The sequence below is a fragment of the Arachis duranensis genome, chromosome 4 (assembly GCF_000817695.3).
Source record: "Arachis duranensis cultivar V14167 chromosome 4, aradu.V14167.gnm2.J7QH, whole genome shotgun sequence".
Classification (NCBI taxonomy): Eukaryota; Viridiplantae; Streptophyta; class Magnoliopsida; order Fabales; family Fabaceae; genus Arachis; species Arachis duranensis.
The window spans coordinates 69,548,853-69,575,759 of NC_029775.3; the positions used below are offsets into that span (position 1 = coordinate 69,548,853).

At 32.3% G+C, this 26,907-nt stretch overlaps 2 protein-coding genes across 2 annotated transcripts; one reads left to right on the forward strand and one right to left on the reverse strand.

The window, feature by feature from the left end:
- The first annotated feature begins 2,675 nt into the window (after positions 1-2,675).
- On the forward strand, positions 2,676-4,394 carry LOC107484717 (uncharacterized). The gene is made up of 2 exons (XM_016105258.3): positions 2,676-2,904; positions 3,872-4,394. Exons 1-2 carry the CDS (start codon positions 2,782-2,784, stop codon positions 4,184-4,186), a joined length of 438 nt encoding a protein of 145 aa, XP_015960744.1. The 5' UTR covers positions 2,676-2,781; the 3' UTR covers positions 4,187-4,394.
- Positions 4,395-19,882: 15,488 nt separating this feature from the next.
- LOC107484716 (WUSCHEL-related homeobox 3) lies at positions 19,883-21,458 on the reverse strand. The gene is made up of 2 exons (XM_016105257.3): positions 21,084-21,458; positions 19,883-20,155 (listed from the first exon to the last, which is right to left on the reverse strand). The coding sequence occupies exons 1-2, from the start codon at positions 21,456-21,458 to the stop codon at positions 19,883-19,885; spliced, it is 648 nt and encodes a 215-aa protein (XP_015960743.1).
- Between the last annotated feature and the right edge of the window lie 5,449 nt (positions 21,459-26,907).

A 26,907-nucleotide genomic window follows, 5' to 3' on the forward strand; every position in this document is an offset into this window, starting at 1 on the left:
GGGTGAGGGTGGCTCTGGTTGGGGAGGTGGTGTAGGAGGCTCTGGTCGGGGAGGTGGTGGAGGTGGCCCTAGGTAGGGAAGGGCTGCAGAAGCTAGTGGTTTTGAAGGTTATAGAGGTTGAAGAGTTGGGGGCTCTAGAGGGCAGGGTGATGGTAGAAGGGTTGAGGCATCTGGTGTTGCTGCTGGTGGTGAGGGTGGAGGTAGAGTGGTTGTGGCTTCCACACTATTTTCATACTTTGGCAGCCTGAATCAATTGGAGCAGGAGATTGGTGCTAGAAGTGATTCTTTGCTGAGATTGTGCAATTTTCCAGTACAGGTGGTGATTATAGGCCACAGTTTGAGGGAGGTTTAGTGGACCTTAACATCTATCTGAATGAAGTGCCAATTGGTTATTAGGGAGGTCTATTTGCTATGGGTGGCACTCCGACATTTGTCTTGGGTGGACATACGTAGAGGCCATTTACGAATCAACCAGAGCAGTTTTTAGGACCTATGGTTCAGCCACCAGATCCATATGTATCAATCACTCAGAGGAAGAAGCACGTCATTAAGCCAACGAAATGTGGCACTGCGTTACTTATGTGTTAGCTAGTGGGTTTGGGTATTTCAGTGTTATTTTATTATTATGTTATTGCTATGTTATTGTGTCTTTTAGCTACCATGGTACACTATGCTTTTAACTCTTATATTTTGAACTCTTTGACCCGTATTGTAGCACTACTTGTTATGTTATTGTATTATCATAGTTAATGTCAAGGTGGGTGTAAAATTTAGTGCATCAAGAAAAACAACTATAAAAGAAACATGATTTAAATGAATTCACTAACAACAGATAACATTCACTACATTGCCTGAGTAAGATAGGAATCTGAAAAAATACTTGCTTTACACGCTTTTTGTTGCACTTTTCTAACTTCTGTAATATACTATTTTGTAAATCCAATAAACTTGTTGAAGGATTTACAAACACTCCAATCTTTTACTAGAGAACGTAACACCCTCATTTGTGTTCTCATCATTTTTTTTTCGGTGATGAATTAGCAAAAACACACTCTCAGCCATCTTTTTCAAAACTCTCAATTCATCTATGACTCACTATACATCATACTCGTTTTTTTATATTCTCTTTGTCTTCATAAATCGTCCTGGGGTCTTGAGCTTTATGTATTCAAACGTAAATCGTCATAGCATATTGTGTCTTAGATTTTTACACGTAAATCATGCTAGACTGCTGTGTGTTGTGCTAAACACATAAATCATGCTATCCCCTAGTAGTTTAGGTAAAACATGTGTAATCCATCCTACCCTGGGACGAATTACATTCAACTTGAAAAGCTCAGTACCCTGGAATGATTTACGTGCATTTCGTAAAGGAGTTCCATGCATAAATCATCATAAAATGTGATGTTTTACATATTATAAAAAACACACAGTCCTGTGACGATTTATATAGTAATAGATTTAGGGGATTTACGTTTTAAAATTTGGTTTAGGAGAGTTTGATAATATTGATCCCCTTTATTTTATTTAAATAAAAAACCCTTATAAAAGTGTTTTTTTATCTCAAGTTTACATATTCCAGTGCTTAGAAGTCCAAAGAGTTGATGTTGCTTCTAAAGTTTTTCTACTTCGAAAAAAAGAATGAAACCATGATTCAACCCGCCCATTCTCATATATCTTTTAGCGATTTCATAAAGGACACTTGATTTTTGAGTTGGAACTGTTTTTTCCATATATATAATATGCTATGTGCAAAGCACAATAGAGGGAGAGAAGAACTTTTCAAATAGTTTGCTTGTTGAGCATGTTCCTTAGTTGGAGCCAAAACATTATTTTTGTATGTGTTTGCATTTCTGAAGTAAGCTTTCTAGACCTAGTAATTCATCAGGAGAGGGAACGTGACCATGAACCATTTTTAAAGTATGGCAATTTAAGACCAATTATTTTTGAGGTAACCAAAGTATAGAATTACTTTTGATGTCATGCAAATGTTATACGGCCCTTTTCCAGCTTAATTTTACTTAATTTTACTTTATTTACAAAAGAAAAAATGTTTAATACATTAAAAATCTTGAAAAGAAATGAAGATTATGTAAAATATTTACTTAAGAAATGAAAACTGTGTAAAATATTTACTTTATTTACTAAAGTTAAAATATTTTTTTTTTACAAAAATGGAAGGACATTTTTGTAAAATGAGTTAAAGATTAAATTATTATAATATTATAAGTCTATAAGGGAGGGGAATAATATGGAGTATGTATAAAAAATAGATATGGAAGTGATATTTCTCAAAGAAAAAAGTTATTTATCATAGTCAAATATAATTCAAACCTCTTATTAATGAAAATTAAATTCTAGATTTTATTCATTATTTGATAAGTCAAACTATTATTAATATATGTAATTTTTTGAAATATTTTTTTATTAAGTTACGTTTACAATTAATTATAATTTTTTTTTCATTGAGAATTAATTACATTAATTTAAAAGTTGACGTAATTATTGTGAATGATTTGCAGATATTATTTCTTTTTAAACAATAAAAAGTAAGGTGTTCAATGTTATTTTTCTCTTTTCTAAATCTATTGACCTCTTCCACAATTCCATGATTTTTTAATTTTTATCTTCTATATATATAGAGTTATTATATCCCTTCTTGAGAAGCGAACAATGCATGCTTTACCCATAATTCCGTGATTCTCTTGTAGTCTTTCTTTCTTCTCTCATATTCATAGTTTCTTTTGTTATTATTCTCTTTCTTTGGGTATTATATTCAAAATGAGCGAAGTTCCTGATGGAGGCTCTGTCAGCCTTGATATGCTGAAGAAGTTAATGGCTCAATTTGCTGAAAAGAGGGACTGGAACCAGTATCATAGTCCGAGGAACCTTCTTTTGGCTTTGGTATATAACTTCTTTAATTAATTTTTCTATGTTACCATAATATAAAATCCAAACTATATTGATGCACACATGAACACTGATATACGCGCACATCCGCAGTTTGTGTGTGTATATATATAATTTGTACACACGTGAAATTTATATAACACTATTTTTTGTTCTTTTTGCGACTTTTCTCAAATGAGAGTCAAATTGACTTTAATGGAAAACATATTTCATTTGTTTACGCCATACAAATTAAACGTATGATTTTCTCTTCTTTTTTTTTTTTTTTGTCTTTACTTAAATTATGATGTTGATATTACTTATCTGGAACGGATTACCATAGAAAAAGATTTAATTTGAATTGAATTATTATTTTGTATTTCTAGTCGATTTATACAAGAATTATGTATGACTTATAACAGCCAGATCAAGAAGAGATAACAACTAATCAGAGTTAACCAAAAAGACAAACAAGACTAAAGCTTAGTTTGGTAAAGTTTTTATTTTTTAAAAGTAGTTTATAAAAGTTAATTTTTAAAATATGGCTTTTTAAAAATTGTAGCATTTATATTTAGTAAATTAAATAAAAAATAGCTCTTAATAAACACAAACAATATCAATTGCGTGTAGTAAAATAACTTTTAAAATTTAAAATACTATAATGGACATAAAATAAATATTAAATTTGAAAATTAGTTAACATATGAGGTTATATTAGACTTTTAAATTTTGAAAAGCACAAGCCAACTTTAAAAAGCTCTCTATCTTAGGTGCTTTCAAAAGTATTCCGAACTTTTAAAAACTGCAAGTACAAGCATATGGTCTTTTTGATTTACCAAACACAAAATGAAGAGTTTGGACTTTTAAAAAGCACAAACACCTCTTCAAAAAACTTTACCAAACCAAACCTAAAAATGTGGTCTCTAGATCATTTCCAATTCTTAATTAACTGATTTGTTTATTTGTATATTATTCTTTGTAGGTGGGTGAAGTTGGTGAATTGGCTGAGATATTTCAGTGGAAAGGTGAAGTCAAGAGGGGACTTCCCAATTGGAAAGAGGAAGAAAAAACACATCTTAGTGAGGAGCTTTCAGATGTGTTGCTTTACCTTGTCAGGCTCTCTGATACCTGTGGTATTGATCTTGGAAAAGCTGCTTTGAGAAAGGTTGAACTCAATGCCATAAAATACCCAGTAAAAAGTTATCAAGATGTTTCAACTTCAAGCAAGAAGTATAAACAAATCACTCTTGAAACTCCAACAAGTTATAATGGTGATCGCAATACTGAAAAAGATTGATCATATATTTTTAACTAGGGGATTGTGACATTTGCTTGCAACTTTGTTATGGTCAGTGGCATATCTGGTAGTATAATAATATGTAATGGTTCATGCCATTCCATGTAGAATAATGTCTTGGTCATGTTTATTCTCACATATTTAGTTACTACTTTGTCATAATCAAATCCCCTTGCGAATGTTATATTAGACATGGATGGATGAAGAAACCTATATTTCGATTTAGTTTAAAAACATATATAAAAAATTATTTTTATATTAATTGTTTCATTGTTTCTTTACCAAAAAAGTAATTATACTTTAATTCAATTTAATGATTAAGTACTAATGCACATAAAATTGGGTAACAATATATATAAGATAAACATATCTTCAAATGAAACAAAACAAAACTCAATTTTAATTTAATTTTATCTTTCAATAATATTAATTTTTTTACTGTACATAGTATTCAATTATTTTTTAATTACATCTAAGTAAATTACACCTAATTACATTACTTTTATTTTAAATAAATTTATTTTTTTATAATTTTAAAGAATTTTGATACATTAGAGACAAAAGGTATAATTTATATTTTATTGTATATATTATTTTTTCTTTTCCGCAAATTTATATACTAGTCATTCTACAAATATTTCATGATAACTAAAAATCTATGTATCATTTTTGTCCTCAAAATTTTCGTCCTATTTAAGTCCCTAACGTTTAAAATCATCTCAATTTTGTCCCACCGTCAATTCTGCTAACGGACCCTAACGGCAGGACAACATTGAGTCAATTTTGAAACGTTAAGGACTTAAATAGGACGATTGAAATGTTAACGACAACCTTGGGACATATCCCAAACGTTGGGGACAAAAACGATACTTTACTCTTATTTATATATTTTATTTTAGAGGTCGTAATACCACACCACCTCTGTTTTACTGCTTAAGCGTAAAGCTCTGTGTGGTAGTGTGTTAGAAGTTAGGGTTAGTGAGGATAATTCATATAATATCTTTTTTTTTTAAATTAGCGACCACTTTTGCGATTGATTAGTTTATAAAACCGGTCACTAACTTAAAAATTAGCAACTGATTTAGTGACCACAAATTTAGCGACCTAATTAGCAACCGACCAAGTTTTATTCTATTTACATATCGATTGGTTGTAAAATCGATCGATAAATTAAAAAGTAGCAACCGATTTTATGACCAAGAGTCCCAAGGACATTCCTTTCTTTTTTTGGTTGATAATTCGGTCGCCAAATTAAAAAATAGCCACCGATTTTAGCAACCATTTATATTCTAGTTGTATAATACTAATCGGTCACTAAATCGGTGGCTATTAGTGATTGATTTTGTTAGTCACTAAAATCAGTCGCTAACTTAACAATTAGCAACTGATTTAGCAACTAGTAATCTAGCGACTGAATTAGCGACCAAACAGTTATTCACCCTGTTTCACTATCAGTTGCAATATCAATCGCTAAAATAAAAAATAGCAAATGATTTTGTGACCAATAGTCCCAAAGACATTACTTTCCATTTTGGTTTCTAAATCTGTCGCTAAATGAAAAAATAGTGACCGATTTTAGTGACCAGCTTTATTCTGGTTGTATCAAAATCTTATCAGTCACTAATTCGGTTGCTATTAGTGATCGAGTTTGTTAGTTGCTAAAATCGGTTGTTAAATTTAATTTAGCGACCGATTTAGCAACCGATTTAGCGACCAACATGTTTTTGGTCCTAAAAATTATATATCAGTCGTTAAATCGATCGTTATTAGAAACCGATTTTTTCAGTTGCTAAAATTGGTCGTTATTCCGGTACTTTCTTGTAGTGGAAGCAAGCTTGATGAGAAGACTGAATAAGGAATCTTCCTTAGGTATAGTACACAATCAAAAGGATATTGTGTGTATAACTTGAAAACGAATAATGCGTGAGCATCTTTTCTTTATTTTCTTATTATTTTAGATATGAATTTATTGATTTTTATTTAGATTTTAGTGTTTGAAGTCTATTTGGATGCTACTTTAAGTCATTCTATTGTTTTGATTATTTCAGGTGAAGTTGGATTAGTTTGACAGAGTATGTGCAGAAGAAAAGAGAAAAATTTTTATTCTGTTGAGTGATGGAGAAAAATGTCGGTAAAGATTTTTACAAAAATAAGCACGTTGTAAGTATAATTCTAAACCGAAGTATTTAAACCTCGGGTCGTCTCTCAAGGAATTGCAGGGAAGTGTAGTTTATTATTGGTTATAAGATTATATCTTTTTGGATTTTGAAATAGGAGACAAGAAATGTAAATAACAAGGAAGTAAAATAAAAATTTCTAGCAAGGATTGAGAATTGAAATTTCTATCCTCATTATCATCATCAATTGTGATGGTAATTGCCTTTTGCTTTCACTTAGTTAACCTCTAACAATGAAGGTAAGTCAAGTGAGTAAAATCAACTTAGGTTCACAAGTCCTAATCTAAGACTAGATTTAATGATGCCTAAGCCAACCAGTAAGTCTCAATTACCAATCAACAAAAGACTTTTGATAACTCAAGAGTCTCTAAATAATCAATCCAAGTTAAGAATATAAAAAAATCTAAATTAAAATCCTCCCAAACATTTTATCAAACACTTGGAAGGCACAGAATAAAAACATAGAAAATTAATAAGAGATAATAAAATCTAAGATACCCAATTATAAGACAACAATAACCAATAATTAAAGAAAGCAATCATAAATGTGGAAACATAAATTGCATTAATATGGATCAAAAGAAACATAAGAGTTCATAAACTAAATTGGTAACATACATTAATCAACAAGAGAAATAGATAACTACGGTACTAGAACAAATAAAAGTAGAAGAGAAACTAAATTAAAGTGAAGTAGAAATCTAAATTATATTTGAGAAAAGCTAAACCTAAAAACCCTAAAACCTAGAAAGAGGAGCTAGAAACTACATCTAAACCTAAAGTGTATGAATGGTGAATGATAGTGTGTCCTCCTTGATTTCTCCACTCTACAGCTTCTAATATGTGTTTTCAGGCTTGGAACTTGGCCAAAATCGGCCCAGAAATCGCCCCCAACGTTTTTTGATATCTGCAGCATGTAACGCTTTGTCATGCGTAGGCGTCGCCCACGCGTACGCGTCGTTGAATCAAAAACTTGGTCACACGTATGCGTCGTCCCACGCGTACGCGTCACTTGTATTCTGCGCCAGTCACGCGTACGCGCCATACCACACGTGCCCTATAAACCCTGAAAACACTCAACAAACATATCATGGCATCAAATGGTAATAAGAAAGAATTAAAATTAGCTAATTTAAGGCCAAAGAAGCATGTTTTCACTCATATTACAAAATTAGGAAGGAAAATGTAAAACATGCGAATTATATGAATAAGTGTGAGAATAATGGATAAAATCTACCAAATTAAGAATAATATAAACCCTAAAAATGGGGTTTATCATTGAGCCGGCACTAAACGCCGCATCTAGCGTTTAGCGCATAAGCACTTTGAATTGTGTGCAGCCATTCTGTCAAACTGGCGTTAAACCCAGACCTGGGCATTTAGTGCCAGGTGCCTCGTAACTTGTGCGAGCTCACTACCTCGAAGGGCGCTAAACGTCAAGCCTGAAGTTTAGCGCCAAGAAGACAGCAACGATACCAAGCTTATTGTCTTGTGGTGGCACTAAACGCTGATTCTGGCGTTTAGCGCCAATAGCGCGGATCCAACTTCAACAAAGGGGATTTATTAGTTAGATTTGGGTTATATTTATTGTATTTTATTTGGTTTGGTTATTTTTATTTACAAACACAATCTTTTGGGCTTTAGTAATTATTATTTTATTTTATTCTCAAATCAAATTAGGTTAGATATAAAAGAAAAAAGTTTTTTCCTTTTGGGCTCACTCTCTTCTCTTCTACCTCATTCTAGTTTTTACACACTTTTGAATATTTTTCTCTCTAATCCATGAGCAACTAAACCTTCTTATTAAAGTTAGGAGCTCTGTTTATTCTATGGATCAATACTATTGCCACTCTATTTTAATTAATGTATTGATTCGAATTCAAAGATTACTTTTCTTCATCTTATGAATTTGAGTGTATTGGAAAGTAACTCCTGTTCTACATGAGTTCTTCTTGATTCTTGGAAAAGTTATCTCACCTAAATACTACCTTAAAAGTAAACTCCTCCTAAATCGCTAATTGCCTAGACTTTATGGGATACGTGACATATAATCCTCTTATATTTGGATAATTAGGATTTTTGTGGCTAATAAAATAGAATTGAACCTAACCCTCTAATCTATATTAAGTGACCAAGGAATTGGCGATTGATTAGGTGAGAGGAGACTAAATCACTAAGGAATTAAGGTTTAGTCAACTACAGTTTGCCATGAATTGAATCTTGCATGATTAAAGTAGTTGGTAAGAAAAACTAATAAAAAAATAAACATCTGTGAAACCTTAACTGCTCTCTCACATAGCTTTCACACCAAATTTACTACTTGCTTTATTAATCCTAAATTACTGTTTAATGCAATTTAAACCCCTAATACACTCTTTTCTTCTTGCCTGACTAAGTGAATCACTCAATTGTTGTTTCTTGGTCCATCAATACTCGTGGGATTGACCCTTACTCACCTGAGGTATTACTTGGTACAACCCAGTGCAGTTGCCGGTTCAGTTGTGGTTTCCAAATTTCACACCAACGAAGAAACTCATAATCAGTCAAGATGTGGAGTTCGACGAAAATGCTTTATGAAACTGGGAAGATGAAAATACCAAGAAAGAAAGTATTGAAGTATCACAGCAATCACTTACAATACTAGAAAAAGAAGAATGTTAAGAAGCAAGGACAACTACTCCAATAGTAGAAGCAACCACTGATTTTCCTCCAAGAAAAACTAAGCCTCTACAAGATGTATATGAAACATGTAATATTTCCAAGATCGAGCCTACAAACTTTGAAGAAGCAAAAAAGCAAGAAGAATAGAGAAATGTTATGGAGGAAGAAATCAAGATGATCGAGAAGAACAACATATGGAAATTAGTAAATCACCCCGAAAATAAAGATATTATTGGAGTAAATAGGAATACAAGACTAAGCTCAATCCCAATAGATCTATTCAAAAGCATAAAGTAAGGCTCATAGCTAAAGCATATGCACAAATTCCTGAGATAGATTACACAGAGACATTTACACCTGTAGCTCGCCTAGATACAATAAGGGCGCTCATTGCACTAGTCGCACAAAAGCAATGGAAGATCTTTCAATTAGACGTGAATCTGCCTTTCTAAATGGAGAACTAGTGGAAGAAGTATATGTTGATCAATGACAAGGGTTCACTGTAAAAGGACATGAAAACAAGGTGCTAAGGATAAAGAAAGCACTCTATGGACTCAAGCAAGCTCCACAAGTATGGTACAATCGAATATACAAATATTTCACTAATCATGAATTCAAGAGGAGTAAAAGTGAGCCTACACTCTCATAGTTTTCTTGTACGTAGACGATTGATGCGTGAGCATCTTCTCTATCTTTTCCTAGTGAATTTGCATTTGAATTGTTAAGTTTAATTAAGATTTAAATACTTTTTAGCCACTACGAATGCTACTCTGAGTTATGTGCAATTCTGTTTATTTTAGGTAGTGTTCGGATGGATTTGATGGGGTTTTATAGAAGAAGAGTAAGAAAGTAGATGATGTTGTCAACCCTGACCTCCTTGCACTTGAACGGGCATACCTTGAGCTACAGAGATTCAATCGATGTGATTTTAGCGGCATTGGAAAGCTAATTTCCATAACTTTCCAACGATATATAATAGTATACCCTTTTTCTCCATTTTGTTCGGCCACATTGGCGCCTAACTTGAGATTTCCCAAGTTAGACGCCAAATGAAGAGTTACACGCATAATCAATTCGGGAATGGTGGCGCCTAACTTGGAATTTCCTAAGTTAGGTGCCAATTGAAGCCAAATCATGCCAAAGCATACTGCCATACTCGCACCTAACTGGTCTCAGCCCAAGTTAGCCGCCAGCCTTGAAGAAAGCAATGGTCCCCACGCCAATTGAAGCCAGCAATGAAGATTTTATTTTATTTTTATTAAAAATTTATTTCATTTATAAATAGGAAAAGATATTATTTAATTTTAAAAAATATATTTTACATTAATTAGGATTAGATATAAAAAGGGAAAAGAATCAGCCCTTCGAGTTCTTCTCTTCTTTCTTACCTCATTCCGCACTTTATAGTTTTTTAGAATCCTAGTTTTTTCTCTGAGCCATGAGCAACAAAACCTCCACTGTTAAGGTTAGGAGCTCTATTTATTCTATGGATTAATATTATTACTGTTCTATTTTAATTCATGTATTGATTTCAATTTCAAGAATTGTTTTCATTCTTTATCTTATGAATCTGGGTGGAACGGAAGTATGACCCTTGTTCTAATTGAGTTCTTGTAAAATGTAGAAAAGCTTTTTACTTGAACAACAGCTTGAAAATAATTTCTCCTAAATTTTGAATTATCTGGACTTAACAGGATACATGACATATAATCCTCTTATATTTGGATAATTAGGATTTTTGTGGCATATAAACTAGAATTGAACTTAACCCTCTAATTGGAATCAAGTGACCAAGGAATTGGCAGTTGATGAAGGTTATAGGAGACTAAAAAGGTATAAGGAATTAGGGTTTAGTCACATATAGTTTGCCTTGAATTGAATCTTGCATGATTAAAATATTTGGTAAGAAAAGTTAATCCGGAAAATAAATATCTCTGAAACCTTAACTGTTTTCTCCCATATAATTCACACTAATTTACTACTTACTTTCTGATATTCTGAATTTACTGTTAATGCTTTTGAACTCTCAAAACATCATTTTCTGTTTGTCTAACTGAGTAAATCACGCAATCATTGTTGCTTAGTCCATCAATCCTCGTTGGATCGACCTTCATTCACTTGAGGTACTATTTGGTACGTCCCGGTGCACTTGCGGGTTAGTTTGTGGGTTATAAATTCCGCACCAAGTCTTTGGCGCCGTTGCTAGGGATTGACTGTGATTGCCAACTATTAGTTGTTTGATTGCTTAGATTAGACGTTTTAGATTTAATTTTATTTAATTTTTAGCTTTAATTTTCGAATTTTGCATCACAAATGTTTGCTTAATTTTTATAATTAAGGTTGGTGTCCGTGTAGTAATTTTTCTTTTAAATTTTTTTTAAAATACTAGTATTTTTCTTTGTTTTATTTTTGAATTTTTAGTTCACCTCTTCTCATTTCTTTTCAAATTTTTTTATTTTTATTATTCTTTATTTTATTTCTTTTCAAAAAAATATGTTCTTTCTTCTTTGCTTTCCTATTTACCATATGATGCGTTTAATTTTTTTGGTATTTTGTGCTAAGGAAAATAATGGAAAGATATCACATGGGTTACTACTCACACCTAATGAGTGATTCATATTATTGTGGATGGAGGAACTACCCGGATATTGGTTGGCGATGTCAAGAGCAAAAAGATTTCAATGTCCCATATCCTATCCATCAAGAGCCATTATCTCTGGATACATTTATGCAAAATTGTCCAACCACACCTCCTAATTTTTCATATCAAAATTCTTCACTACTTGAGTATGCTGCAACACAAAATTCATTTCAAAACCCATATAGTTCATTTCACCAACCACAAAACTCATTCTACTATACACAAACCTCCTTTCAAAGTCCACAAAATTCATTTCATAATTCACAGAATCCATATCAATTCCCTCAAAAGAATTTCACCACAATCTATGCACCTCTACAAGCTCATCAAAAATTCCCTCTAGCATTTGCACTAGAACAACTCTCCCAGACATGTGCCTCAACTGGCCAACTCATTGAGTTCTTAAGGGAAGAGGTCAGAGAAAGGATTGAAAATATGGAAGCCTCAAGAAGAAATATGGAAGTGCAAATGAGCCTAATGGCATAACATTCTGCTGAGAAACATACCTATGTCTTCCCTTGGCTAGGGGAAGAATTCAATGGCATAAGCTTGAGGAGTGGTGTAGTGTTTAGCAAGAAGGATGAATACCAAATTGTGGGTGAAAATGAGGAATTGGAAGAGCAAGAAAAAGAGGTCCCTATACCAAGTGAAGCCCCAATGAAGAAGGAGGTTGTAAGGGAGAAAATCAATTATGGGAATTTTTACTCCAATGAAGCAAAGAGTGGCATAGAGGGTGAGTTCATTGAACCACCAATTCAAGAAGCTCTTGATGAAGGGTACACTCTACCCATCACACAACACCCATGCCCTAAAATCAGAGAGGTGAATGCCATCAAGTAAAGCACTAAAAAAGGGATTGTGACCAAGAAACAAAAGAAAATATCCATGAAAAAGAGAAGGTTAGCAAAAAGCAATCCAACCTCTACCCGAACAAGTAGGGTGAATCAAGCTAATTAGGAGGAATTCAAGTCCGAGGGCACTAATTTTTTCCTTTCCTCCCTTGGAGTCATTTCTTTTAACCAACTGGAAGAAGAGGAAGAAAATTCAACAATCAAGTGTCAAGCTAGTGACATTAAAGAAGCGCTTGTTGGGAGGCAACCCAATATTCCGTATCCTTAGATTTTCTATTTATTTTCAATTTATTTAGTTTATTTTAATTTCTTATTGTCTTCCTTCTTTTGAAGTGTGTTTTGATCATGTAGAGTGTGTAAAATAGGAACAATTTTTCTTTGCTTAGGGACAAGCAAACATTTAAGTTTGGTGTTGTAGAGCGCGCTCTCTATGTACCTTATCATCAGTGGCACCAAAGGGAGACGAAGCATCTTCACGAAGGAGCACAGCCTGAGGAATGAGATGGCCATCAGGATTACTGAGGTGGTTGAGTTCCTTTCATTTTATTTTCCCTTCTGTTCTTATTTTGTTATATTCCTATTTTCTGTTGCTTTAATTGTCTGCATGATTTTTAGTACTTTCAGTTCTTAGATTTAGTTTTATTCTATTATTTGCTTTTAGTAAAAACAATTGTCTCATGTACCGCTCACTGAGCTTAAATCTAAAAAGAAAAGAAAAGAAGTGATGTATTGCATGAGAAATTAAGTTTATATTTAAGAGTAGTCTTATTTACTTAAATATGGTGGTGTTATTTGTGATTTTAAATGCATGATATGAATAGTGTATATTTGAATTTGAATCAAAGGATGTTGATGCATGAAAAATAGGAATTTAGAGAACTATTATGAATTCTCTATATTAAACAAAAGCTTAATCCTTGAAGCAAAAGAAACAGCAAAAAGAAAATAAAGAAAAGCAAGGTCCAAGTCTCTAAGCATCAATGCCTAGGAAGGTTAAATATGATTAAAAGCCCAAAGAGTGACATTCCTAGCCATATGCTTGTGGTGTGAATGTGTCAAGTAACCCTTGAGACAGAGCACTAAGAGTTGAGATCAAGAGCAATTAACAGAGTATACCAAAGGCTTTGAGTACCACTGTCTGGAAGTAATTAAAAGAAAAATCAGAACTCAAAGAGAGTTCCCCAGTTAAGTGCTTGTGGTGTTTTTGTGTCAAGTAAAACTTGAGACAAAACATTTAAAATTACAGCTAGGCTCAAGGTGCAAAGCACCAAAGAAAAAGAATAAAAGAAAATTTGTTGTGTTCAAGGATTAATCCAAAGTAAAAAGGCCAGAGAATTCATAATATTATCCGGATTTTAATTCCGAATGACAGTGACATTCCTCAGATTCAAAGGATAGTGAGATGCCAAAACTATTCAGAGTTTCAGTATTATAAATCCCACTTTGAGAAAAGACAGGAGCTTAATTGAGCACTCACTTCTCATGCAAATTCACATTCTAAGTTTATGTTGGATTTGGTTGCTTGAGGACAAGCAACAATTCAAGTTCGGTGTTGTGATGATGCATGAGTATCTTACCTATCTTTTTCTAGTGAATTTGCATTTGAATTGTTAAGTTTAATAAAAATTTAAATTATTTTTAGCCACTATGAATGCTGATGTGTGGAAAACGATCCAACACAAAACTCACCGGCAAGTGTACCGGGTCGCATCAAGTAATAATAACTCACATGAGTGAGGTCGATCCCACAGGGATTGAAGGATTGAGCAATTTTAGTTTAGTGGTTGATTTAGTCAAGTGAATCAAGTTTTGGTTGAGTGGGTTGTATTTAACAGAAGCTAAATTGCTTGAAATGTAAAGGGAGAAGGGAAATTGCAGTAAATTAAAGAACATGAAAGTAAAATAGACTGAATCTTAAAGAACAAGAAATTAAATGACTGAAACTTAAAGTGCAAGAAATATAAATTGCAGTAACTTAAATGGCAAGGAATGTAAATTGCTTGAATATAAAAGGGATTTGAGGACTGGGATTGCAGAATCTAAACAAAGAGAAAGTAAATTGCAACAATCAATAAAGTAGAAGATGAATTGGTATAAACTGAAATTCAACAGAAAATGAAATTAAAGTGCAGCAGGGTTCACAGAAGAACTAAAAGTAAATTAGGGTCTCAGGTCTCAAGAGACTAGGTAGCAGAGCTTAGATCTCTATTTGCCTTCCCAGATCCAAGTTCACAAAGCAATTGACAAGGAATTGAAGAAGAAGCAGTAAAGAACAGAATTAAAATTCAATTGTGCATAAAAGGATTTAAAGAGATTTTAGATGGGAATTGAGACATAATTTCCTCAATTTCACACACCCAAAACTCAGAAAAAGAAGAGTGGAATTGCCCGAGCAAACGCGAGGAAGGAGATCAATCAATTCTCCCTTAATCCTCAGAACTCTCGGTCAAGTCTCTCAAGAACAATTGCAAGAAATTCAAAACTTAAGGAAAGTGCAAAATTCAAAAGTCAAGCTAAGGTAAGTGGTCCAAAAGTCCTAATTACATCAAACTAGCTCCTATTTATACACTTTCTATTCTTGGATTTTGGGATTTGGATGGGCTTTTGATTTGGTGAAGAAATGAATTTTATTGGAATTTTAATTGAATTTTTCGGCCCAAAATGGTAGCTCCCAGGAGGCTGCCCTGCCCTTGTGGAGGGCAGGGCAGGATATGTGCCACGGTGCGTGCTTGGTGCTGCCGGGATCGTGCCTTGGTGCGCAGAACGCTGCCCTGCCCTCGTGGAGGGCAGGGCAGAAAAATTTGGTGCTGCCAGGATTGTGTGTGGTGCGCGCTGGTGCTGCCAGGGTCATGATTTGGTGCGCCAGATTCACTTCTTGGTGCGCCAGAGTTGTGCACCAACCAAATGCTGCCCTACCCTCGCGGAGGGTAGGGCAGTGTTTCCAAAATGCAGTCCCGTGTTCGAATCCGGGAAGAAACACACGCTACATCATTTTCCTTGGTTTCTTGGCACGGTAATGGGCCTTAAGTCCTAGCTTCCTCATGGTCCCGTGTTCAACTCTTGTGGCAAGCATTTGGAGACAATTTCCTTTGAATTTCTCCCTTGGTGAGCCCGATACTGCCCTTGTGGAGGGCAGGGCAACATTTTATTCCTCTTGGTTCCAAGGCACAAATTTGTGCTCTGCCCTTGTAGTGGGCAGGGCAGAGTTGCCTTCTTTGCTCAGTTCCCTTATGTTGCCCTCCTAGAGGGCAGTGTGCCCTTGTGGAGGGCAATGCTTGCCTCTCCTCATGTTGTGCGCCACACTTCTTCTCTCTTTGACCACACTTTCTTTTCCTTGGGCCACACTTCCTTAGGCAACGCTTTTTCCTTTTTTCCTTTTCTTCACCTACAATAAACCAAAACAACAACTCAAAGTATCACTAAATTCAAGAGGCTTATAAATCAATTAAAATTCAATTAAAATTAGCTTAAACATCATGGATTAACATTAATTTCATGGTGGTTGCTTGATTTAAAGAAGTTGTGCATTTTCACTCCAAATCACTTACTTAAGAAGCAAGAAAGTGCATAAAGACTAACAAAACAAGTGAAATTAGCTTGAAAAATGGGTATATGATGACTTGTCATCAAATGCTACTTTGAGTTGTGTGGAATTCTATTTATTTCAAGTAGCATTCGGATGGATTTGACGGAGTTTTATAAAAGAAGAGGAAAAAAGTGGATGATGCTGTCAACCCTGACCTCCTTGCACTCTAACGGACATAACGTGAGCTACAGAGGTCCAATTGACGTGCTTTTTGCGGCATTGAAAAGATAACTTCCATAGTTTTCTAACGATATGTAATAGTATACCTTTTTCTCCATTTTGTTCGGCTACATTGGCGCCTAACTTGGGATTTTTCAAGTTACGCGCCGGATGAAGACTTACACGCATAATCAATACGGGAATGGTGGCGTCTAACTTGGAATTTCCCAAGTTAGGCACCAATTGAAGCCAAATCATGCCAAAGCATACTGTCATACTGGCGCCCAACTTGGCTCAGCCCAAGTTAGGCGCCCGCCTTGAAGAAAGCAATGGTCCCCACGCCAATTGAAGCCAGCAACGAAGATTTTATTTTATTTTGATTAAAATTTTATTCTATTTACAAATAGGAAAATATATTATTTAGTTTTAGAAAATATACTTTATATTAATTAGGATTAGATATAAAAAGAGAAAAGAATCAGCCCTTCGGGCTCTTCTCTTCTCTTTTACCTCATTCTGCACTTTACAGTTTTTCAGAATCCTAGTTTTCTCTCTAACCATGAGCAACTAAACCTCCACTGTTAAGGTTAGGAGCTCTGTTTATTCTATGGATAAATACTATTACTGTTCTATTTTAATTGATGTGTTGATTTCAATTTCAAGAATTATTTTCGTTCTTTATCATATGAATCTGGGTGGAACGAAAGTATGACCCTTGTTCTAATTGAGTTCTTGTAAAACTTAGAAAAGTTCTTTACTTGAACAATAGCTTGAAAACAATTTCTCCTAAATTTTTGATTATCTAGACTTAACGGGAAACGTGATATATAATCCCCTTATATTTGGATAATTAGGATTTCTATGGCATATAAACTAGAATTAAACTTAACCTTCTAATTGGAATAAAGTGACAAAGGAATTGGCAGTTAATGAATGTTAGAGGAGACTAAAGAGGTCTAAGAAATTAGGGTTTAGTTAGATATAGTTTGCATGATTAAAATAGTTTGTAAGAAAAGTTAATTCGAAAAATAAATATTTCTGAAACCTTAACTGTTTTCTCCCATATTATTCACACCAATTTACTGCTTGCTTTATGATATTCTGAATTTAATGTTAATAATTTTGAACTCTCAAAACACCATTTTCTATTTGTCTAACTAAGTAAATCACGCAATCATTGTTGCTTAGTCCATCAATTCTTGTGGGATCGACCCTCATTCACTTGAGGTACTACTTGGTACGACCTGGTGCATTTGCTAGTTAGTTTGTGGGTTATAAATTTCGCACCAACGATCTTATCTACACCAGAAACAATGAGATTATGATTAGAGAATTCAAAGAAGAAATGAAGCACACATTGATGACTAACTTAGGATAGATGCATTATTATGTTGATATTGAGATAAACCAAAACGAAGACAGATTTTTTATCTCGCAAAATAAATACACTCAAAATTTGCTAGAAATGTTCAAAATAAATAATTGCAAAATAGTATCTACTCCTCTAGTCCATAATGAGAAATTACAAAAAGAAGATAGATCTAGAGAGGTAGATACTTCGTAATACATAAGTCTCATTGGAAGTCTTCTTTATCTAACTATCACAAGACCCAATATCATGTATGCAATAAGTCTACTATCAAGATTCATACAAAAGTTAAATGAGAAGCACTATGGGACTGCAAGAAGAATCTTAAGATACTTACAAAGCACAAACGATTATGGCATTCACTAGAAATCAGTTGAAGATCTAAAACTACTTGGATATACCGATAGTGATTGGACAGGATCATTTGATGATATGAAAAGAACTTTTGGATATGCCTTTATACTACGATTTGGGATATTCTCTTGGACATCAAAGAAATAAAAAATTGTTGCTCAATCATTTGTTGAAGCTGAGTATGTTGCAGTCGCAAATGCTACTAGTCAAGCAATATGGCTAAGAAAAATATTCGAAGACATAGGAGAACAACAAGAAGAACCAACAACTATGTTGTGCGACAGCAAGTCAGCAATAGCAATGGCAAACAATCGAATCCATCATAGTAGAACCAAGCATATAGTTATTAAGTATCATTTTATACAAGAAGCTATATTAGAGAAAAAAATAAAGATCGAGTATTGCAACACAGATGAGCAACTAGCAGACATCTTCACTAATGCACTACCAAAATCAAAGTTCGAACTATTTCGAGAGATGCTTGGAGTTACACAAATTGCATCAAGAAGAAGTATTAATGATGCTACATATTTGTAGAACTTTCTAAAATTTTTATGATCTTGTTTCATAAAAATAAATATCTAGATATTATGATAAAAAAATTTAGAAATTAAATAATAAATCAAGTACTAGAAATACCTAGATTAATACCTAATTAAAAATATCTAAAATATGAAATTATTTAAAATCAACTTATGAAACTTATAAATAAGCCATAATGAAGTTCATTGTAACTAACTAACAAAGATATTAAATTCCATTAATCTTTGTATTCTATCCTTAACCCATCAATAATATAATTTATCAAATTTTTCAAACCATTTATCCAAACTACTTATTCATCAGCACTATATCCTTGTTATAATATTCAAATTCATAATACACTAAACTAACATTATCTTATTTCATAAAACTAATATTTTTAAATCAGCTTCTATGATTAGAATAAAAAATTTTAATTTAAACTAAATATCCATATTTATTATCCTAAACTAATCTACTCAAAATCTAAATTCTCAAAAATTTATTTGTCACTTTACTCTTATCAAAATAGCAGCGACAAATATCCCCCAATTTAAAAGGCCATAAGTTTAGCAACAAAAGGCTGAGTTACCACATGTTTCAATTAAAGTCCTTTTTTATTATTTGCATCCTGTATGGTGAGAGAACTCCAGATTGATGAACAAAGGACAAGGAATCCACACTAAATAGACTTAAAAGGCCATACAACAGGATGGGGCCATGTTAATGTATGAATCCAAATTTACCGGTTTGACAATATATAGAATCTCTAATATCAATTGACCCTTTTAGCCAGAACATATAATATTCTCTGATCTATGATAACTAAACTAATGAAAGTGTAGAAAATAACTAGCAGTAGCAGGAGAAAAGAGAAAACATAGAGAAATAAATGACATGACATGTCCATTGTAGTGTTCTAGGATAAAATAATATCAAAAAATATTATTTGCATACAAATTAATCACTAAAATTAATTATTATATATTTATTATATATTTGTATGTTACATATAAATAAATATATAGTTTAACTCATTTATAATATGTATTTTATATTGTAATGTGTATTCTATTTTTATAATTAATTTTAATGTACACCTAACTAGTTAAATAATACCAATATTATATCATTCATAGTGAGGTGTGTCAAATACCCTAGGATTTGCACGATATACAAAAGTACTAATTAAGTTAATTATTTTCATAGTTCTAGTTTTTCGTGGTGCAACCAAATGTCCTACGTACAAGACTATTTATTCTTTGTAGTAAGATTAGATCGGATTCTCAAGTTCAGATTCCCTTAAAGATAATAACATTCTGCAAACCACATGTCTCCTAAGAAGAACACACTTTAGCATTTTGCATCAAATTTCACTACCACCCATCAAGAGTCTTGGTGCAATCTTCTTTGATTCTGGTAGTGGATGTGACTGGAAACAGATCGAGAGTCTTGAGAGGTTGATTAGTAGTAGTGCAACATGATGATTCATGATAATGGTTAACATCGCCGCCAAGTGTCCAACCATAGTTATTATTGAAGAATCTCATCTCTTTATTCTTCTCCAACAAACTTTCTGAGTTATGATGCACACTACACTTGCAATTCATCGCCCCTTCTTGCGATGCGTATGCAGCTACTCCTCCTCCCTGATCATTTATAATGAAAATGAAGAAAACTACCATTAAAGTAACACGCATATGCATAATTCAGAGGAATATTATATGCACTTCTTTTGTGTTTCTATTTTGTACATTTTTCAGTTTTAGTATTCAATGTGATGGAGATGTGAGAAAAGACAAAAAAAATAAAAAATAAAAAAATCTATTATTAAATTATTATATTTATGTATAAATATACGTTGTTTAATTTATTTTTAGTTTATATTTTATTTTATTATTATATATTTTATATAAATAAGTAATTTAATGATTAATCTTTTATGTCCAAATATCTTGATGGATAAAAAAATTACAAAAGAAATGTGTATAAAGTATAATACAATCATCAGTTTTTCATAATATATAATAATTTAGGTCGGTGTTTATTACTGATGACTACTTCATATTGTTCAAACTAGAAACATGCCTTTCTTTTGGAATATATAGAGTTCTTGCTTCTTCATTCCTCTTACCTTCCCTTAATAATTATTGTGCGATTGATCCCAAGTGGTATTATATTCTACCTTTTTTGTTAACTACACTCATTACTATAAACTAAGCCATCATCATTTCTAATCCGCAGCCTAACGAATATACTATAAATTAACGATAAAAGATATAAAAAACAGTTAATTTTTAATTAGTTAATATTAATTACTTGTTTTTATTCTTTTTAGAGATTCAAATTTTAGGTTTATCATTTAAGATTTATGGTTAAAAATTTATAATTAAAAATCTAAAATTTAAAATAAATAAAATAATTTTAAAAAAATTAGTGAATATTTTAGATGAACATTTTATTTTCTTTTAATGATGGTCAGAAATAATAACCCTATTATGATTGAAAATAACACAAAAGCAAGGCTTTGTAAATACATGGTGCGTGTGAAACTAAGTGACTACAATTAATTATTACCTGAAAAGACAAACCAGAAGTGGCATAGAAGGGAACTTGTTTGGTAACAGGAGAACAAGAAGGATAACCAAAACCAGCAAGAAAATGGTTACTGAAATCTTGGTTGAAGTGATGGACATTATGGAGCTGAAGTTGCTGCTGTAGCTGGAGCTGTTTGTTAAGCTTTCTCCTAAGCTTCTGTCTATCCCTAGCCTTATGATTTTGGAACCAGTAGAACACATTCTTGCCTTCAATCCTTCCATAGAAGGAAAGATGAGTCGTTATTTGTTGAATCTGAGAAGCACTTGGAGTTCTAATCCCACTCCTATACAGTTCCTCCAAGATCATGAGTTGTTCAGTTGTAGGGCTCCATCTTGATGAACCTGTTGGGGACATTATTGTTATTTTTTTTTAATTTTTTTCTATTATTGTTGTTCAGTTTCTTGATGATGAGGAGGAGGAACAAGTTACAAGTATGTGTGAATGTGAATTTGAAAGGGATGTATAAATAGAGGGACAGAGAGAAAAGATACAGTGAAGTTTAGAGGAAGAGACAAAATGGAAAGAGATTGAAAGCAGAAAAAGGGAGTGGTGAATTGGATAGGTGAAAAAGGACTATAGCCTCATGCTGATGTTCCTTTTAGAGGAGCATTCAAGTGAGGTTTCAGTGAGAGAGAGAAAATGAGAGAGAGAATCTGATATGAGATGAATGAATGAATGAATGAACAATGCATGATGTATGAGTCATCATGACCTTATTATTATTATTGTTAACTTTTCTTAACAGAATGAATCAGATTCTCCCAAAGTAAGTCTAATTCAGAACCACATATTCCTGATAATGAATCAAAACGGCCCCTTCCTTTTCCCCTAATAACACTTGTAACTGTTTCTGGCAGCTGCTATTACTGTTACAAAAATATATATCACGGAAAAGAGCTTTAACTATAAATTATCTGTCAAATGATATTTAGTTACGTCACATATACTGATTAGAGTGAAATGAGTACAATATTATTTTAAATAGAATTAGTAGTATAAATTGTATAGTATCATAAATTGTTATTTTGGGCATTATTTATTCGCTCGAAGAATTTACAAACATATCAAAATCTTTGTTTTTTGTCCTCCATATTATATTATGATATATTAAAAAGTTAATAAATTGATTTGATATTTTACTATCAACTTCTTGATCTAAAAAATAGGAGTCTTTCTCTATAAAATTAATTGATTAGAATAAGATTTTATCTTTTTAGGAGCCCTACTATTTTGATGCATACAGTTCATAAAAAGATCACAAAAATAAATTAATGTATAAATTTTAATCCCTTTTTTTATTAATTTATGACTCTTTTTTAGAATGAATTTTTAAAATTTTTAACAAAGAAATTTTTTTATTTTCTTTTTTAATAAAGAGAACTTTTGAGCCCTTTTTTTATCCATACATATAGAATGTATTTAATTTTTTGAACTAACTCCTTATTTATGTATCATTTTCATCAAGATCAATTACCAATATATTTATACATGTGTAGTTTAATTTATTTTAAATATATATTTATATTTCAATATATATTTTATATTAGTGGTTGATTTTGGTGTACACATAATAATTGTGGAGATTTTATCTATTCAGCNAAACTGGTTTGTATTTATAAAAAAATAAATAAGTTATTATTTTTATTTATAAAAATTTAGAATACAAAAAAAATTAAAATTTATATATTTAATTTTTTGTGAGTATAAAATTAATTTATTCTTTCATAAATAAATTTATCTGTGTTTTAAATCTATAGTATAGAAATGATAATTTATTTTTTTATTTAATATTTTTTTACTAAATTTTGTAAAATTTAAATATCAATATAACCGTAATATCTAATAAATTATATTTATCTAAATTTTAACATTTTATATTACTTTGCTATGTAATTTATCAAAAAATATCAAATAATTTAAATTAATATGTAATTTTATAATTCTATAGAATAAAGTATTGTTTTAGTCTTTATTATTTGGGTTAAGTCTTAATTTTATTTCTAATGTTTGAACGTTCTATTTTTTACCCAAATATTTATTTCGTTTTATTTTAATCTTTTGATCAAAATTAATATTTTTTTTCCTTCAAAATTTTCCTTTTTCTTTCATTCTCATCCTCTTCTAGATAAGGATAATAGTCTTAATTGTTGTTGTTATAATTGTAGTTGCAATTATTTGAGAGTGAAATTGGCATAGAAATAAAAAAATAAGAAGATAATGTAATAGAGAAAAATGATTTTTTTTTTATAAATAGTTTTATTTTTGACTAAAAGATAAAAATATGACGAAATAAAACGTTTAAAATAAAAATAAGATATTTTAGATGTTAAAAACGAAATTATCACTTACTAACGATATTTTACCCTATTTTATAATACATCCTATAATGTATAAGATTCGAATCTAATAATACATTTTGTAAGAGAAAAATAATAAAAAAAACAATTGTTCAATAAAATATAGCATTTACTTAAATTTAAGCTTACAGCTATATCATATATAATTTTGGATACATTTTAAGTGCACCGGAGAACACCGGTGCACCAGTTATTTTAACCGTTGATTTTAATTAATATATATTATATATATTTTTTATAATTTAGATCAACGATTAAAACAACCGGTGCACTTGAAATGTTTCCTATAATTCTATCCACATAAGAAGGCATTGCATAAAGCAACAAACTTAAATGTAACAGAGAAAAAGAAGAGTGTGAAAAAAGAAAGGGAAGTGAATCAGGCAGATGAGATGCATTGAATTAAAGGGAGATAGATCATAGATGAGAGTTTAGAAATGGAATTGGCAAATTGATAAGTCCCATTATTGGAAGCACAATTCTGAAATATGAATGCAGGCTTATGGACAATGGTAGGAAAGGAAAGGGAGTGAGACTTGGCAAAATGGCAAGTCATTCACAGTGACAGAGACAGAGACAGAGACAGAGTGTGTGTGGGGCCTCTCTGATTATGTAATGTGCATTGTGCATGTCTTCCCTCTCTTAGCCCCTTCTTCTTCGTCCTTGTCCTCATTCAGTGAGTGCTGACAGCTTGAAAAGTGAAAACGCAATGCAATGCAAGCCTCTCCAACTGTTAAGACTTAAGAGAAGAGAAGAGAAGAGAGGAGAGGAGTCTTCATAAATGCAATGTAGCAGGGTTTGTCCCAATGCAATGCCTTGTCTGTTTTTTATGGTTTAACTTAATTAGTAAGGGGGACTTGTCACCTCTGCCAACATTCCTCACTATCTCCACCGTTCATTTTGTGACTAACCTACGTCATCATGCTTATTATTTATGTTTTTATATATTCTTCCCATAAAAAACTTATGAAAAATACCATCAGACCAACCCTTGCATTGTTATTAATATTAGTCAAAATTTAGAGTCAATATTTTAATTTTATAGTATTAGAATTTATAATCTAAAATTTAAAATTTAAAATGTAAGATATAGAATATAAGAACCAGAGTAAACACTTTAATAAAATAATAATTTAATTATTTAAAATAGGATAAAAAATTTAGAAGTATTTTTTTTAAATAAAAAGGTGAAATTTGAATTTAATAAATTTTTTTATTAGAAAAATATATTTTTTGTGAAAATTTTTTGTTAAAATGTTCACCAGTGTTTAAGTTGACAATATCGGCTCTAGTCTGTCCAATACCGCATATTGAGAAAAATAATATTTTTAAAAATTGAATTTATTGTTTTGGAAAGACAAAATAATTTAGAATTGAAAATCGAACACTAATCTTAAAGGTTTTGGTCCAAAGTTGGGCCAAACAGACCTAAAATGCTAACGGATTGACCGGGTCTAAGTTGGACCCAAATCCAATATATAAATACCCTAACTTAGAGCATTTCAGCTCATTTTATACATAAAGAGTGAGAGAGGGACGGTGATGGAGAAGAGAGGAGATGAGGGTTTGGTTTCTATTCACTCATCCCCTTGTTTCACTCATAACTTGAACTACGATGCTCCGATTAACGAGCTATTTGTGGTCACGCGAAGCTCTTGCCGAGCCCGTCGTTTCTAAGTAGATTTTGTTGGTAAAAAAAATCCTTCCTTAGCTCTAGTTTTTTGCCCTAGCCTAAAACTCGAGAATGTCTTTAGATTTTTGAATTTCTTTGTATTTTTGTTGTTTAGGTGTAATCTAACTTGGGTGAGTAGTGAGTTTTACCCCAAAACTCATCAGACAAGGTAAGATATCACTAAACCCTTGTGTTTAGTTGTATGTCATAAACCCTAGCTTTGATTTTTATTGTTCTTCATGCTATAGAGTATTATTTGTATTGTTTGGTCTTGAGTGGAGGCTTGAAAAGCTTGTGGTAAAGTGGATTTGTGCGTGGAGAATAATTGGCCAAGGTTTGGTTTCGATTTTCTTTATGTAATATATAATGTTTCTAGACACTCAAACTAGCTGACTCTAAGATAGGATTGAATGATGTTGGTATATGATTAAGTGTATGTGAAATTATGTTTGATGATGAATACTATGATATGGAGTGTAGGAGTGTATGATATTTGAATTATGATAAGAATATGATGAGTATTGGGATTATTTATGATTGTGATGATTTCGATGAATATGATGATTTTGATGGATTATGATAGCAATTGTTGATGTTGAGTAATGAATGTAGATGATAAAAATGGGTGTTGATTATGTGGATGAAAATTGTGATATAATGATTGAGATATTATGGTAGTGATGTGATGATGTTGTAAATTGATGAAGGGTGTATATGAGGAATTAGATTGTGTAAATTGTTAGTATTAAAATATTGAATTAGAATTATGGATTTGTGTTAAATTATGGTGGAGAGATTGAGTGAAATAGGTGTGAAAGTGATGAAAGTACAATGAAATGGTAAAAGTAGTGTGTGGTAGTGGTTTGTGCTGAATTGAGTAGGTTTAATTGTTGGTTTAGTTTTGAAAGTTTTGGAAAAACTAGAGAATTGTCACTTTTTGTAAAGACCTAATTTTGGTGAACTTTGACAAATCATAACTTGAGCTTCAATTTTCGAAATTAGATCGATTTTATTATAAATTAAAGATGATTTTAAGAGCTTTAAAATGATATAAAATTTGAGAAAAATAGAGTTTTGTAGAGAAAGTTATGAGCGTTTGAAGTTCGGTATGAAAATCTGATTTCTGCAGCTTTAACATTTTTCTGAGTCTACTAAGGCTTGCGTACGCGACACAGTGAATGAGGCGCGAGCATTCTATTCGGGATGGGCATCTCGCATACGCGGGCACTGCATGCGTACGCGAACTATCACAATTTTAACCCTTGCGTACGCAAACACTTAACACGTGATGCGAGCATTCTATTCGGGTTGGAACACTTGCGTACGCGGACAGGGGATCAGGAGCATGATGAGCGGATAATTTGTACGCTTTTTGGCATTATTTTTAGTATGTTTTTAGTATGATCTAGTTAGTTTTTAGTATATTTTTATTAGTTTTTAGTTAAAATTCACTTTTCTGGACTTTACTATGAGTTTGTGTGTTTTTCTGTGATTTCAGGTATTTTCTGGCTGAAATTGAGGGACCTGAGCAAAAATCTGATTCAGAGACTGAAAAAGACTGCAGATGCTGTTGGATTCTGACCTCCCTGCACTCGAAGCAGATTTTCGGGAGCTACAGAAGCCCAATTGGCGCGCTCTTAATGGCGTTGGAAAGTAGACATCCTGGGCTTTCCAGCAATATATGATAGTCCATACTTTGCCCAAGATTTGATGGCCCAAACCGGCGTTCAAAGTCACCCTCAGGAATTCCAGCGTTAAACGCCGGAACTGGCAC